General features: G+C 36.4%; 1 protein-coding gene across 1 annotated transcript in view; it reads right to left on the bottom strand.

The window, feature by feature from the left end:
- Positions 1–865: 865 nt before the first annotated feature.
- Positions 866–17,552, bottom strand: part of wnt3a (wingless-type MMTV integration site family, member 3A) — a 52,688-nt gene continuing 36,001 nt past the window's right edge. The window contains exons 3-4 of the mRNA XM_088918664.1: positions 6,330–6,595; positions 866–5,108 (exon numbers count right to left, since the gene is read on the bottom strand). Coding sequence (XP_088774790.1) covers positions 4,629–5,108; positions 6,330–6,595 — 746 coding nt within the window. The 3' untranslated portion in view covers positions 866–4,628. The remainder of the gene's footprint in view (positions 5,109–6,329; positions 6,596–17,552) is intronic.

Here is a 17,552-nt window from a genome sequence, read left to right as displayed (position 1 = left end):
AGCGGAAAACCTACCTGTGGAGACGCGGCTTAGCTGGCGAAAGCCAAGAGTGCTGTACGCCTTGAGATGTGTCATCAGTTCAGCATGATTTCCACTTGTCTTGCATGTATAAACAGCAACTTCATCAGGAGACATGAAGACAGCTGCATTTAATCTAATGATCAATTTGTGGTATCTGCTGTTTGCAAGGAAAGATTTAACTAGAGTGATGATTCACATTTCAGTGCTTTTTAACATAACTGAACAATAAAAGTGTTGCTGAGTTTTGACTGGGTGAAAGTGCATAAAATAAGCCTGATAATGAGGTCTTTAGTATGAGATACTATATCTTCTACGCATCTCAGTGAGTAGAACACACCCACAATTCAACATCCCCTAGTTACATTCAGGGGTGAATCTAAGCCCTGTTTTGTTAAATGTAGATGAATCTGAGCTCCACTCTGTTAGATGTACTTTGATATTAGACAAGCTTCAACTAATATTAATAAAGGCTTTTATAATAAAACACCTATCCCAGAACTATACTGCCATGCATTGAGTAGTACAATACAACATATATTGTTTTAAACAATGACAATTAACTACTGTATGCCGAATTTTGACAGTATCACCTTCAAATATTAGTGTTTGTTTAGCATAAAATAAAAATTGCACAGACACACAGCTATTCATCCACAACATATACTATGCAAAAGTTTATTTTGATGTTTGGAAATAAGTTACGATTGTATACAGATATTTTAATGCACTTTATTATTTTCGAGATGGTATGCCATCATGTTAACTGTAGGTAATGTGATTAACTTTACACTGGATCATTAGTGTAGCACGTGTGTATTTAAAAAAGAAAAAAAAACAAGCATTACACAAAGTGTTTTTTTAATTTGTTATTATAAAGTTAACATCTATTAGCCTAGTACAGACAGTAGGACACACGTCATAACAAGTGTGCCATCAGTGAAAAACAGACATTGAGGTAACCGTTACAGTGGAAAAGTAACAACACTGTCCCAACAAGTTATTCTTTCTGCAAATATATACTCTTACTAATATATACATTTCTTGTAAAATAAATAATCATAAAAAACATCAGACTTTAGAAATTCAAAAAAAGCCACAAACTAGTTTGTACAAAACTTTGGATTTTAAGACATGCAGAATCTTTTTCAAAAGGAAACAAACAAAAAAAAGTATAAAATAGACTACAAACTTAAATGTAGTACAGTAGTTTTTAAAATTAAAAGTGTTGCTTGCTGTTGTGACAGATTGGATGAATCATAGCTAGTGATGCGGAAAGGACTGCAAATACCTGCCATTGCAAATATTCGAATCTGGAGCTCATTACTGAAATCTGAGTCTGGGCATAGTTCCAAAGATCTGATGTTCATAATTTTGTCCTATTGAATGTGCAAAAAAGTGGATAGGTCTTGTTTAATTTAAACAACCAAGCCCACTTGACTGAGACAAAATGAGCAATCAATGCATCTGCTGGTGATGTGAAGCCACCACAGGTACAAAGATGTACAGATATTAAAAAGTACTTTTAAATGACCGATGTTTGACAGAACAAAAAAATAACCTGTTACATAGCAGAATAATGTCGCAGTATTTTTTTTTATTTGGGAGTATTAGATCTTTTTTATATCTGAATGTGAATTGTGATTTTCGGACAGGATTATACATACTTTAAACATGGTCGTAAAAAGCTTAAAGCATTGAGAGTTGGAAGGCATTGAAAATCAGATTTATAATGTTCTTAAAATATTTGCTGACAGAAAATTTGAATAAATTGGTATAAATGAAAGCAACGTTCTACCTTGTTTGAACTTGTCAATACTGTTTACAGACAGAATAACGCATTAATTCATAACCTTGTGAAATGAAGGTGAACTGCCTCCCGTTTAGAACCATTACCATCATACTGTCACAAACAGGCAACACTTTTAAAATATGTCTATCTGGTTAACATATACACGTTATATATGAAAACTGAATTAGTACAAAACTTCACATCATTTCATTTTGCTCAAAACTATTTCTACACAATTTCTTTCATAGAAAGAAAATATAGTTTTATAATGTATAGCAATGGCTGGATAGCAGCATTCAAAGAGGAAGAAATCTGAATTTATGCTTGTCATTTTGTTTTCTGGGAAATATAGCTTTTCTGGTCTGCACGATGGCATGTCTGGTCAGGTAGTGTATGACTATTTATGAGCTATAGGAATGGGCCCAATGCAGTGTGTTTTACAATAGTTCATCACTGGAATGCTCGGAATTAAGTTCAAACAACCATTTTTGGCAACTTCTTTTTCCATCTCTACAATTATGCCAGGATTTGCAAGAGTAGAGCAGGTAAATATAAGGGAAGACGTCTCTGTTCATGTTGTGGTTAAAAAGAAACAAATGGCACAGAAATAAATTTATACACCTTAAGAATATATTCACGACGTTAGACTTTCATACTTCAAGTTCCATTGAACTATGTCATAAATTAAATTGGTTTTTTTTTCAGGTACCACAGAGTAAATTTTTTATTGCAACAAACATCTTTGGAAATATGAATTCCAGAGTTGGTTTTAACCGTGCAGTGCTCTATTTCATTACAAAAATAAGATCATGGAGAGACACTTTAAATGCAGTTATGAATTAAAGCAAATTGTAAATATTCCCAAATACTCACATTTTCTGATTCTTGATTCATGTGTTTCCCTTGCATAATAATGGGATAAAATGCATGTCATAGTTGTGCAATATCCAGGCATAAATTCAAGTCAATAATCTACCCAGGCAAAAGGACTTATTGATTACATATTTGACTGCTAGCAAGATTTTTAACTTTTCCAGTGTAACAGTAGTACATTAAAGCAGGTTCCTGTTGAATCATTGTCATTGTCAAGTCATCATTGCTCACTTATATTCATCATTTGATTCAGTTTCTGAAATATATTAATTGTCAGGCTAAAGCCTCTTATTAATAACCACCCATGTAATTAGAGGAGTAGTAAAGATTTAAATTTCTTGCACTAACTGAACTTGAATAGGATTTAGAACAATTTACAATAAACAACTGTTTCATTCACCAATCATGGACTTTTGTTCCACTTGTGTTTTTACCATTGTAGTCCTGATTTGTTCAAGTACATTGTGTTAATGCGGTTGTTTGACTGTAGCAAAGTGGAAAAAGCAAGAATCAGGTTAGAGCTGGCTAAAAAGTGAAACGACCAAAAAACCTGTTGTAAGACAGTACATTCACACATGTGCAAGTGCATTCTTACCCAATGGTTAGTAATTGGTTAACACTATGTTTAATACAAACCAATATTCATTCATGACTTTAAACTAAACTCAACAATCAAACTCAAGAACATTTAAGATCACTAAATTCAAAAGAAAAATGATGCAAATCAGGAACACTTATAGATATATTTTATCTCAATAGTTTCTTGTGGGGAAGCATAGTATAGTGGGTAAGTTTCTGCACTCATTAGTGGTGCGCTATGAGTTAAAGTCCCTGTTGCAGACACTGCTGATGTACCTTCAAAGAGGTTCTTTACCCCTATTGCTCCAGTCCACCCAGCAGTGTGAATGGGAACCAGTGTTTGCTGATGGTAGGCCCATGGGGGGAGTCCTGTGCTCTCTGTTTGCTTAACGCCATGGAAAAACAAGGATAAAATCTGGTCTGGTGAGTTGTTGTGGCTCGAATATGGATTACCTACCTACAGTTTCTAACTAATTTTGAGCAAGACAATGTAATAGTATTTAGTCCTTGAAAGTACAAGCACATAATTTATCTTGCACAAAAGATATAGAAAGCTGACCTCTGCATTCTGAGGAAGTCTGACTTCGTTTAATGATGTACAAGGAATTGGCATATTTTTAAGGATAAATTACTAACCTCAATGCACTTTGAAAACTAGAAGCATGTTCCCAGAAACTGTCAAAGATTATATTGGACCTTGCTGTATTTTTACCAAAAGGGAAGACTTGTACAAAGAAAACATTTACATTTTCACAATTGTAGGCCAAGCATTGTTACGCATTGACTTGAACAATGACTTAGATGCTTCCTAAGGCAGTGCCACATTGGAATGCTCAATGAAACGTGTCACGGAAACAGCTTTTTGTGACAATTGTTGGACATTTCAGGAGCGTGAGACAACTTTCCTGCAGACCCATTCAATGTCTCTCTGAAAATCCACAAAAAATATCTTCTAGATCCTTTACAGTTCCTTTCCTGCAATTTAGAGAGTAAACTCAACATCCTCATGGGTACTAGGCTTATCAGTTCGCAAGAATATAATGCTGTTGGGCTTTCAGTTCAGAGCCTCTGAGAGCCATGGATGCCAACTTTAAGTGAAGCTGAACATCCATAACCTTTGCAGAAATTAAGAGCCATCTTGTATGTTGGTTAGTTTCCTTTGATGGACATCATGACGAAGCATCCTATTAGCAGGGTTTCAATGAGTAAGCCACTGAGGAAACTGTTCTCTGGCTGTATTAAACCAAACCTTTGCCCAGAGAGACATCGATGAGCACCTCAGTCTCAAATGTGTGGCTATCTGTTTGTGTTTATTTTTTCTCAGGGGTAAAAGTGTGACCAGATATAGGAGCTGTTCTTAGGCTCGTTATTTACAGGTGTGAACATCATAGATGCGGACACACTCTTGACAGCTCACATAGCAGCACCAGTGGAAAATACAATGGCACTTCTCTTTCCGTTTCTCAGTTCTTGTGTTGTGGCCTCGCCCACAGCACAGCAGGTCACATCCGTCTATGCCATGGGATGTGACATTGCAGATCCGATCCCGGGTGCCAAATGATCCTGTTTCCGTGTTGGGTTCGCAGAAGTTGGGGGAGCTCTCGTAGTAAACCAAGTCGCGCTCAGTGGGCGGCTTGAAGAAGGTGTACTTGGGTCTAAGTGTCTCCACCCAGCCCCTGGACTCCCGATGCTTCTCCACGACCATCTCTGATGCACTGTCGTACTTGTCCTTCAGGTAGTCCCCGATCACACGGAAATCTGGCTGAGACCACCAGCAGGTTTTCACCTCACAGCTGCCCGAGAGCCCATGGCACTTACACTTCAGGTGCAAATGATCATTGATAGACTGAAAGAAGAAGAACCCAACAGAAGACAGATGAGAATAGGTGTGTGGAAACCAAATTCTTCATTGTTTCATGCTGACATTTTTGCCATGTCAACTGCTATTGAACTATGGCCTTTCCTATGCAACACTAATGCCTGGGTTTTGTCCCACTTGTTCCTTTATGGAGCTCATCCTTTGCAGAGATCTGCCACATTCTGAAATTATTGAATCACCATGAACAAATATTATATACTCATTAACAGACATTTGTCCATTTTGATCAGGTAGACAATCCATTAGTTTTCTAACCACTGTATTCAATTTAGGGCCACAGGAAGCTATTGGGTGCATAGCAAAATACACCCTGGACAGCAATGCTGGTCAATTGCTGGACACATACAGACACAGACATGCACGCACCCACACCAGGGCTAATTTAGCCAGAAGCCAATTAACCTACCAGTATGCTTTTGGAGTGGGAACACAGAGTGGACAAGCAAACCAGGAACTAAACACAGGGCCCCTGCACTGTGAGGTAGCAGTGCTAACCATCGCACCACTGTGCCACCCCCGTTATAGTTTATTTTTCTACCATTTAAAAGGCATTAAGCTACTCAATCTAGTCCTATCCTCCACACACGTACAAACATGATATGAGAGAAATACAATCTTATAGTAGTAGTTTGAAAATTGTAGGTTTATTGTCTTGCATATTGTAATGTTATGTCTATGTTTTCTTTTAAAAAGGCCTCCAGGGAAAAATAAAGTCACAAAGATGTCAAGATTTTGGTTAATTTAATACCACAACTGCTCCTTATGAATGGGTAGTGAGGGAGTGCTGCAGCATCTGTGTTATATAACGGAAGATCTGAAGAAATAGGATTTGGAGAATTGGCAAAGTTTTAAATATGAGGTAGCAGAGAAAGATGATGATGAAATAATAAAATAGGAGTGTAAATGAAGTAATATTTATTAGTTCCCATTTCTATTTGTGAAAGATATTGATAATCAATATTACCTGATTCTTTAAGAAAGGTTTAAGGGTTGATTTGATCATTTGAAGCAATGAACAACCAAATGAGAGGGCAGATCTCAATTGCACCCTTTACTATGTTCTTGTATTTTTTTAGTTAAAAGGTAACAATTTTGCTAAATGATTACATTGTTAAATTGAAAGGATTCGTTTTATTTTATGCCACAGGTAGACACAAGACGCGTGAGATCGTGCGGGCAGCAACTCACCGTACGTCCCGCCTCATTGTTGTGACGGTTCATGGCGGAACGAGCATCAGGGCGGTTCTCTCTGGCGTCAGCAAACTCTCGGGACACCATGCTCCCGAACTCGGCGTCTTCGCTACAGCCACCCCATTTCCAGCCCTCGCCAGGGGCGCCCTTGTGCCGTGTGTCACAGCCGCAAATCGTGGCGGAGCCTTCGGCGCAGGACCGCGTCACAGCAAAAGCCACACCCGCAGAGGCAATAGCATGTACAAAAGCTGACTCTCTGGTGGCTGAAACAAAACAAAAAAGGAATATACATTTTTCATTCAAGGAATCTTTCATTTTTTTGTATAGCCTGTTAATTTAATTTTAAAAATAAGCGTATAAACAATACATTCTGTCAATTGTAATTTCTATCAGATATAACACAAAACTTTAACACAGTGTTCTAGATGCTATTATAATTATAAAGGATAAAAGGGAATAAATACATTTATTTTTATTTACCACTTTTGTTCAAAACAAATCCAAAGTCTTGGGTTTTTTTTTTGCAAATGTAAAAAGAGTTACTAAAATGAATGCAAAATGTTCATGTTCAAAAACTTAGTTTTAAAACATACACAACTACTGTACACACTGAACACACATTGTTGCTCTAATCATTCACTCTATACAATAGAAATATAAAACAGCAAGAGTCCACAGTGGAGACTTGCGCCCAGAACCCTAGTTACTGAAGAGTCTTAACTATTGCTCTGCGTGATCTTTTAATTTGCTAATTTATTAAATCATACAGTCATTTGATTTATAATTAGGGCCCCTATTCTATTTATCTAATTATGATTCTGTTGCCCTAATTACGGTCAATTAGGACGAAAAGCGAAAAGCACCTGAAAAGCTCATTGTGGACGAAATCCAGTGTGAAAATTTTTCATATGAGCCCCAAACTGTCTGCAACTAGTGTCAATCTATTTCACTTCAGGGTACACAATGCAAGAACCGATTAAAATGTTAAAACAACTTTGGAGTTTACTGTGCGCAAAAGTGACCATTAGTTTACATTAGATTCCATTAACACACCCTTTTGGTATTAGTTTGCTGAAAGGTTTTTTTTTACTACAGTCAGGTATTTTAATCCAAACCTTGTTTATTTACTGATTTACAGAACTACAGTATTCGCTTCTGGCTTCGTACATATACAGATGATTCTGAGAACAGAAATGTGTGGATATTAAGCTGCTATTTATGAACTGCCTTAACAGCAGATGGTCTGCTTTTGAATGAATAATCTTTTTCCTCAGCTGCTGAAAATGTCCAAATAGCGTCTAGCAGTACCTAGAAATTTGCACAATGAGAAAGGTGATTTTTTTCTAACCTTGGGGTTCGCAAATACAGTATCAGCTGAGACATGAACTTATCTATGTAAACTCGCTGAACTGTAAAAGCAATTGTATTGCTAAAATTTGTGCTATTTTTAAAAACCTCATTATGTACCTTTTGAACTTTGCATTTATTTACAGTATACAGCTGTTAGGAGGTGATGTCTACAAAATGAAGTGAAGAATTTACATATGAATTTAAATTTGAATTTACTCGTGTTGGTAGTAAACTCACAAAAGATACAAACTGTAAAAGAGAAAAAGGAAAGCACGTTTCAAGAAATGTCCTTCTTGAGATTTAGAAAAAGTGGTTATAATTACTGACCGAATCTATGTTTAAACACATAAAATGTCAGAGTCATACTATTGTCGAAGTGTGTGGTTACAGTAGCAGTATGGGCCTTTCAAGTATTTGCTTTCTCATAACTCTCTCTTATGGACCATATGGACTCATAAGGAATTATTGTGCTAAATACAATAATCTAGTGACAAGTTCATTTGTATTTGAAAACAACTAAAAAACCAGATCAGCAGAAATGAGGAGCTGAAGAAGAAAGAAAATCCATATACCGTACACAAGAATATAGAAATAGATATTACAGTGGGTTACTGTACTGGAATATTGAGATTTCAGTATCTGAAGCCCTGTAGTTCCCCAGTCCAGACATCAGTGGATTGCATTTGGCCTTAGTAAGCACAGTTTTGAGCAATCATCTCACTGTCAAAGTACTTAGTCATGCAAGTCAAAAAAAGGGTGATTTTGGCTCATTGCTGAAGAGAGGCAAGTTCTTGCTGGACATTTGAACAAGTATGGACAGCCAGAGGGGCATCGGCTTCCGATATGATCCTTCCATCTCATTTCATAACCAAGAGGAAAAACCAATGTGGATTTTTTAAAGCAGATTAACAGGATACAATACAAGTGTTGTTAAAATGGACAAGTCAATCACACACAGATCTACCTCAGCACCATCATTTCAAAATAAGCTACCTGTACATATCGAACACAAACACCTCCTTTCGCATTTGTCTCAGGCATCCCTCCTCCATGCATCTGTATCTCCATCTTGCAGCTACCCCTTGATTCACCCAGTTGGAATGGGGTTCAAGCTTCCTAGTGCTATGGCCAGGAGGCTACCCATTAACCAAGTGGGTTGAACCAAACTTAACTCAGCAAGTATTCCAAATATTCACAAAGCATTCAAGTCTTGGACATTGTTGTCCCTAGTGAACTATTTTTTAGAAAGGTATGAAGTACTGTAGGTGATATGTGAGGCTTGACGTACAATATGGCATTTTGTTAAATAAGGAGAACTCAGTGGCTGGCTGACATCAGTGACAGGTGAGTCAGTGAATATTTGGAACATTCATGTCCAAGACTATAAAACATCATTGACAGAACTATAATTAAGAGGTTAAATTAAGCTTTGAAAGGTTGGGCAACTGAGTATTAGGCTTGTCTGGGAAAGGAGAAACATCATACAGTATAATGAATTACTGGATCAAACATTTGAAGAAATCGGCAAAAACTTGTAAAAGATGAACATCATATTATGAGTTTACTATTCATTTTTATAATCTACGTGAATATGCTTTCAGTTGGGTAGATGATTACCTGGAAGCATGCCTGTTGTAAATAGCTTGATCCAAAATAAGCAACTAATTTTCAGACTGTTTAGTAGAAACACATAATATAAGCAATATAAGCAATTTTAGGTTTAATGGAACAAATACATACAAACACTTTTAAAGGGAAAAGGAATCTTGTATTATGTTAAATGCCACATCAGAGAAAGAGGAAATGGAACAAATTTTGTGCTCTGAAAAAATGTCCCAATGTTGTTTGGTAAAAAAAAAATCAAATGATTATGAATGGGGTGTAATGTGATTCCCTTCATGATTTGTATAACCCACATTCAGCTGCCATGCCACAGTTCCATTGTCTCTGATGTTTTCATGTGTTTTTCTTTTAAATGAGGAAGGAGTTTGGCTATTGCTTTGATGGCCAATGCAAGGAAAAGAAATGCTTTAGACATTTTGTGAAATCCAAACTTTGGCCAGTCTGTCATGAGCAAGATTCTGTTATTTTCATTTAACAAATCTGTTTTGCTACAGTATTGTGCTTGTTTAGATTTTGTTGTTTACAGTGGATACAAGATGTAGAAATTACTTCACAGGGAGTTTTTAACAATTATCTTTGCTGACCATGTTTTGGAGATAATAGTAATGATGCACAGCTTAGACTTCATTAACTTTTTAACCCTTTAGAATGTGCTCTGAAAATATAAGGCTTTGTAATGTTTTTTTTTGTTTGTCTGATGTTAGGTAATTAGCTATTATTAATCTTATTGATCTGATGATGATGTCTCCCAGTATGGAACTTCTAGCTCTTAATGACCAAAACATACTGCTACAACCTTTGCAGAAGCACAGGCAGAGACAAAAAGAGCAAGTGTCTAATCTCCAACATGTTCACTGCCACCTGCTTCTTTTTCACTATGCATGCCCAGAAAGGTTATGCAATCAGCGTTTGGCTTTTGGTGAAAACACTGCATGGTCACAAGTCCCTGGAAAGTCACATGAATCTGTGTTTCTTTGATTATTAAAAGTACTTTTGAGCAAATGACTTCATCTAAGATTACCCCAGAACACTCACAAAATGTACTATGAAGTATCACAGTTTTATTGGCATGTGTAACTAACATGTGTAGTGGAATAAGCAGAATAAATAAAGAATTATAGGTTAAAAGAAGAACTAGAAGTGAAGCGAGATCATTTGATTGAAATAAATAATATTTAAAATCAAAGCAAAAGTATTTAATGCTAAAAGTACATCCTAGAAAGATTCTTATGTATTAGATATGCATAGAGTGAGAGTGGTGTAACATCCTGGCCAAATACTAATACCACCGCCAATGAATTACTTGTCCAATTTTTGATGAATGCTAGGCCATATCCTAAGTGGCAGTGTCTGGTCTATAAGCCGCAGCCTGCTTTCCGAATGGGCTAAACCACTTAGGATTCCCTAGCATGAAGTTACTTAACTGAATTCAAATGACATTATTTTCTAGGGCATGAAATGCTAAATAAACAAGAAACTTTGAGATTCCACCTCTTGGTTCTGACATTGATAAACGATAAATCACAGCATGGAGTTTTATAAAAACAGCGCAAACTAAAACGACCTTAAAACTTGACTAACAGCCTTGTCAGCTTTATTTCATTATAATAAAAGAAATGCCCAGATTTCCTTGTCTCAAAAGCTTTGTTCTATACTTTCACAATTGACTTTTTAATTGTTAATTAAATTATGTCACATTATTTTCTCACCAGCAGAGTTTTCTAATGATTACATCTTCTCCTGGCATTGCCATTGGGTAAGAGGGTAATATGCTGTAAATCAAGAAGGTGAAGAATCCAGAGCCCCAATCTGAAAGAGCTTGGTTGGGACCCCCTCAAGAAATGATGAAGAAAAGGTATGATAAAGAAGAACGAGAAACCGGTGGAAAAAAAGGAGAAGGAGAAGCAAAAAAGGAAAAGGAGATTACAGCTATGAGGTTGAGAGAAAAGTATCCAACCAGAAAGAGGCGGGACTCCGGCCTACCTGAGAAAGGAATGTGGTGATCTGCCTAAGTGGGCTGATGGTTTGTGACAGTCCCCCCTCTGCTCCACTTTGCCCGGTTGGTATGGCAAATCGTCCATATTACCTGCTGGGGGCATGAATCCCTCTTTGTGCTGCCACTGTCACGCTGCATTAGTCCGACAATGGCCCCAGATATTTTATATGAAATTCGCTCTCGCCAGTGATTAGTGGGGACCAAGTTAAGTCATAGCAACAGAGAACTATGCATTAGCTGGGCCCTGGTTGTCGGCAGACTGGGAAATCCCTATTCAAACGGTTTAATAAAACAATCTAAAGGGCGTGTGAATCGTGAAAAGTGCTTTCTCTTCAGCTTAATCTCATGGTTGCAGAGATATTGTGCTCCAAGCAGGGCCCAGCAGGGTGTGGGCTAAGGTCCCCCATCAACCCCATTTACTGCACCCCTTCTTTCTTTCTTAAAGCGAGTTAATGATATACCGGTGTGCTGGCCTCCCCCCGGCATGGAGAAACATGCATTTTATGAAAAGGAAGGACCTCCTATCACATCCTAAATGGTAACAGTTTCTCATCTAAAGGTCAGAGGTTATAACCTGCATTCCCTGACCTTTCCTAGGCTGGTTAAGTTGAGTATTACCACACTGAAACAAATTAAGTATAGTTTTCTTCTTAAATTGAATGATTTTCTACTCGTGTTTTTATTTACTAATTAGAGAAGTTAATTGCACACACGGAGATGTTGATGCAGTTGTCAATTTTTAATAAATGTCATTTAGTCATCAGTAATTGCACATAATATTTTTATCCATAAAGAGTCACATGAAGTATAATAGACCTTTGAAATAATTTAGTCTGTTTCTACATTTTTTAAATGCCTACAGAAACAGTTTGAAATAAAAAAAAATTAGAAGAAAAGACAACATATGGTAGAAATTAGAAAAAGGCCACCTACAGTATATGAATATAGATCTCTAATAAAATTGTCTACTTTATGGAAAACAGGACTGCAGACACATCTAGCCATTTATGCCCTTAGCTTAATTAGGGCAGAGAGAAGATCCTAGAACATCTGATGTAATTGCAGATATGCTTATATATTACGGTATAACTGTAATATCGGGAGATGCCAATTTCCTTATTCTTTCCACCCTTAAAACTTTAATATTTTATGTTTTTTTGTCTTTTACCTAATGTCAGAATTACCTTAAATTCGTCTTTAATTTACAGTTGCGGATATTTTCAAAATTACATTTTTTTAAAACAAAATGTGTATAATATACTGTAACAAAAGATATAAAACTTTATCTGAAATTGTACGTTTTGGAGTTATGAAATGTTAACTGAATTCAGCCCCAAAACGATCACAATAGTCATTTTTGGCTTTAATGTACAGAAAAGGCGAAGGAATCACAGTTTCCATACTCGGTCATGTTTAGTGCAAGAGTGCTCTGACGTACCCTGTCACTAACCATTCCTCTGTACTTAAGCCTTTCTGAATAACTCCATTGACAACAGCAAGTGGTCCTTCAAGTTAAAAAGCTGAGTATCAAGTCAGGTGGATCTCAGAAAGGGCCTTTTACAGCTTTTCAGTAAAGGCAGCCAAAGTTAAGGATAAACAAAGTACATTTTCTATCATTTTAAGCTATCAAACCACATGGAATAGAACAGTTTTGGCCCAGATTACCCTATTGTGCATTAAAAAAAACTGGAAGACTTTCTGATGAGATTTTTAAAATGTTAATATGGTAGCAGTAAGCAGTTGTTACCTGTTATAATTAAATAAGGTCAGTCAACACTTAGAAGAAAATGGCACTGTACAGCTTTTTCTCAAGCAGGGACATAATCAGTTCCCTTTTCATATTTGCATTTGTTGAAATATCATAATAGTAAAAAAAAGTGTTTTATTTGAGTTTTGGCATTTGGCATTAATGGTTATTTGACACAAAAAAAAACAACAGTATATTAACAGACGGTTTAAATTTCAAAAGTGAAACTCATACTTAACAAAAATTTGCCCTTGAACTGAAGAAACATCTCAAACTCACACAAACAGAAACTTAGACTAATTACATAGTTCCTTTACATCACTTCTTGCTTGTATCAATTGCTCATATCCTCCAGTAAATGTAAATGGCAGCTGTTTCAGTTTCAGAACATAATTTTACAGTCAGGGGTGAGTCAATATGATTACGGGAGAGCAATTTATTTATGAGAGACATAAAATAGCTTTTAAGCACACTAAATAATTCTGATTTGAAATTTAGTCCTAAAAGTCACACAGCAGGCCATCCAACAGCATTATAAGAATACACTTATTGTCTTCAACTGCTAGTGTTTGTGCAAAAAAATTGCACAGGCAACACACCTGCAAGTAGCTCAACCTGTCACAAGGTAGATTCCTTGAGCAAATATTTTGACACTTTTGTTAATGTATATGAAGAGATTGCGATACGCACAAACCCCTCAGGAAATGGTATGAAATGGTCAGACTGTGAAGGGAATGGAAGAACTCAAACAAGCTTATATTTGACTGAGATGATTTGGTCTTGCTACATACTGTAGCTCTATAATTAGAGAGTCATTCATTCATTCAATGAATGGCAGTGTATTTAAAAATGCAAGAAATGAAATAAACTTTGGAGAAACATAATAGGCAGGTGTGAAGATGCACACATAAAGAGCTTGCTTGTCATTTCTATTAAAGTCCCCATTAATTGTGGAACTACAAAGACATGCTTGAGGTAATACTGATACCTCGTAAGAATACTGACAACATGCCCTATCTGATGTTTTCTTAGAGCAACTTTTTAATTGATAGAAGGAAATCTGTGTTTGGTTTAAAATATGGCATATATGCTAACTATATGGGAGAATCCACTTTCAATAATAAAAATACAGTAATACAAAACTACTCCAACCTACATGTATGTTATATTAAAAAAAAACTAGATTTCATACTGTGTCTAGCCTAAGGCCTCTCCAGAGAAATGAATAATACAGGAGTGTCTGTGTCAGTATGTGAGATAGAACAAGGGAGTCTATGTGTGTGTGAGAGAGAGAGAGACATTTGTCCAGGCTTTAGTTAATTGTGTAAACTTTATAGACTTCTGTTGCTAAAATCTGAAAAATAAAACATAAATAAAATGCAAATATATTTTCAAAATGCAGACATTTTTATGACAAATTAAATAGCAGTGAGCCAGATATATTCAAGCTACAGTGTTGTGTAAGGGTTGATGGAAGACATATACACAACACAAGCCATAATTGTTGCTGAATAAATTATACTGAAACAAATCAGTTCTTGTATAGACATTCTTATTACCATATGTATATAAAAGGTAAGAACATAAATACATTTGACATTAAATACAAACAATGAAACATGAAACCCAAACAATCCTTACAGAGGTAATTTTGATCATTCTCATTCTCTTTTATGGAGAGTGAAAATCAATTCCAGCAATTCTGTCAGCAGATTGAAGTTTTTGACTAAAACCTACCTGTTCACCTTCATCTACACCCCCTTCAAATCAGAAGAGGAGGGAAATTTGTTATAAAAATTCTCTTTTCTCAGTTTTAAATTGACAGAATTAGTGTGACAGTTAATCCACTCTTATTTTGAGTATTTCTTCAATATTGGCTTCAGTTTCAAAAATATTTGCCAAACTAGGAGAATTGATCTACCAGTGTTAAGGCAAAAACCCTTACAGGCACTTCAATGCATTACAAAGTGGCATGTGAAAACAAACACACATTCACTAACATGGCAGACAAACAGACAAGCTGGCACAATGCAGAACCACAGATACATACAAGCATCAATCAAGTTAAATTAAATGAAAACTGCTACTACTAAGCCCCATCAAAAGGATCTGTGCAAGACTCATCCTTGGCTACAAAGCACGTAATCTGGCTACTATGACCTTTAACATTATTAGGGGCCGTGGTGACCTTAATCCAATCAAATTGATTAACTAAAGCTGAGACCCTAAAAGCTGACCTCACCCCCCTCCTTATTCCACTCAAGCCTCTGCTATTTAGGACTGGCAAAAGCAGTGGGGGATATGTGGTGTATTTACACCACAATGGGGCAGCTCTGTGAACCAATATCATTACAGGGCTACTTGAGATCAAGCCTGCTCCATCAGTGTAACAATCGCTCAAGAGTTCATTAAGGGCAATTGCCTCCCCCCTTTCCATCCTGGCTAATGTTAGTCTTTTCTTAGACCAGATGACAGGCTTAGAGTCAGGCCCCCTTTTCTGGTAGCTTATAGGGATAACTGTAGTAATGCACTAACTAGATGCCTTAGGAACTGAAAGGTATTTATAGCAGCTGTGTATTGTTGGGCTCTAGCCCTGTTTAAAGTGTTAGAAAAGAACCATTTCAATTTTAAACTCCCCTCCCTGCAATTCAATGTGCACTAGCATGTTTGCAAGCTCACACATTTTATTCAGCAGTGTCTGTCTCAGGGAGATAGAAGCCAGAGCCTAATTGTTCACCAGCCACCACCTCACAACTTTCCTATGTAACAAAGAGCTGTTAACAAAGCAATAGCTGTAAGTGGGATTTTCTTTATCAAGCATTCTTCAAGGGACCACGCACAAAAGAACAAAGTAGGCGTCTGCATATCGATAGTATCACTTAAGTGCATATGAGCCTTTGTATGATTCTCTCAACAAACAAAGCAGCATATTATCTGTTAAAGGTTACACTAATAGCATGACAGTATGTCTGAATAAAGAAAGAAAAGATGCAGTGTTTAACATATTTACCTTGGGCACCTTCTATTATTCTTCAAACAACAGAAATATTGGACATTGATGCAGTGTTACAGTATGCAGTATACTTTCTCAATAAACTTTACAGACCTGGACAAAATTGAAAAGGTGTCTTTGTTTTCTTTTTTCCACTGACGAGAATCTGATGGATTGTTCACAGATTTTATATTCTAAGCTCAATATTATTCCTCCAAATCATTGTTGAAAGTGACCTAAATAAAAAGATTTGCACTTTTGGAGAATATTTAATCATTTTAAATGTTCTTTTAATTGAATCAAAATCAGGAGACATTTTGAGCAACACTAATGTTTATATTTTTGGAGAATTTTCCACTGGTGAGCCATCACAAAGCCTAGTACATACAACTTACAAAAAGGCTGTAGAAAACAGGAAAAAATAACTCTGAAAAATGATAAACAGGAATGTTTACTGTTTATAAAAGCACTGCCTTTGATACAGACAGTCCACAGCCTAGGAGCCTGATCATAGTGACATAAATGCACAAGATTATGTTTGAGTACAATTAGAAAAACAGTCATTTATTTAGGGGGAAGCTGTCAAAGGTTTCGAAAGTCTAAAGAAAGATTTTAAAATCAGTAGGAAAAACCTGAAGCCATGGTAGCTATAGGAATAGGAGCAGTATAAACCTCAGTGTCCATGAACTGACTTCTGAAATTTTGATCGTACCGCATATTCAGAATGTTTTGGACATACCAGCAAACAGAGAATTAAAATAATCAATACTGGCATATACAAAAGCATTAACCAGGCAGAACAGAACATGAGTAAAGGAGTGAGGTGGAAAATAAAATATCCAAATTAATTTCCATACATAGAGTTCAAAATATAAGTCAGTGTCATTTTTTTAGCAAATCTCAAACTGTATCTTATCAGTGGCATAGTTCAGACATTCATAGTTCAGAAAAACTAAAAACTAACCAGTAAAGTTACAGTTTAATTGGAAAATAAAAACATTTCAACAAACAAAGTGGTATTTCTGATACACTGTCAGGATGGAAACAACTACATCAATGTCAGGTATAGTTTCTAAATGTGTCCAAGTGTTATCAGCAAAGAAAAGGAAATTCACACCATGATATCAGAAGGTAGACAGAACTTTGTATGTATTTGCCGGGATATGTGGTCACTCAGGGGTCAAAGAGGGGTTGAACTTTGGAGAAGAGAGAGGATAAATGCTAGATGGGGACCAGAGGACACTCTTCTTCCATCAGACTCCCCAGTTCACCATTAGCATGCAATATTGGATTAAAACTACCATTATGAAACCAAGACTGCAAGTCTATATCTATCTGTGATCTGGATTCATCACGTTTGGAACTCAACTGGTTTAGTAGTGACTGGGTTGGGAGGGATGGAACTGTTTTTTTTGGTCGTTTTCGGCAGAACTTATAGAGCCGAGATACATGTCTTCAGTCATCGCTACCTCTCCGGTAGGGCACTGTGGATCATGCAGTGCATCAGGCTGC

This window comes from Atractosteus spatula, chromosome 6 (genome assembly GCF_055471065.1).
Source record: "Atractosteus spatula isolate fAtrSpa1 chromosome 6, fAtrSpa1.hap1, whole genome shotgun sequence".
NCBI lineage: Eukaryota > Metazoa > Chordata > Actinopteri > Semionotiformes > Lepisosteidae > Atractosteus > Atractosteus spatula.
Note: the sequence above shows the minus strand (reverse complement) of the source record. Positions and strands in the feature narration are given on the sequence as shown.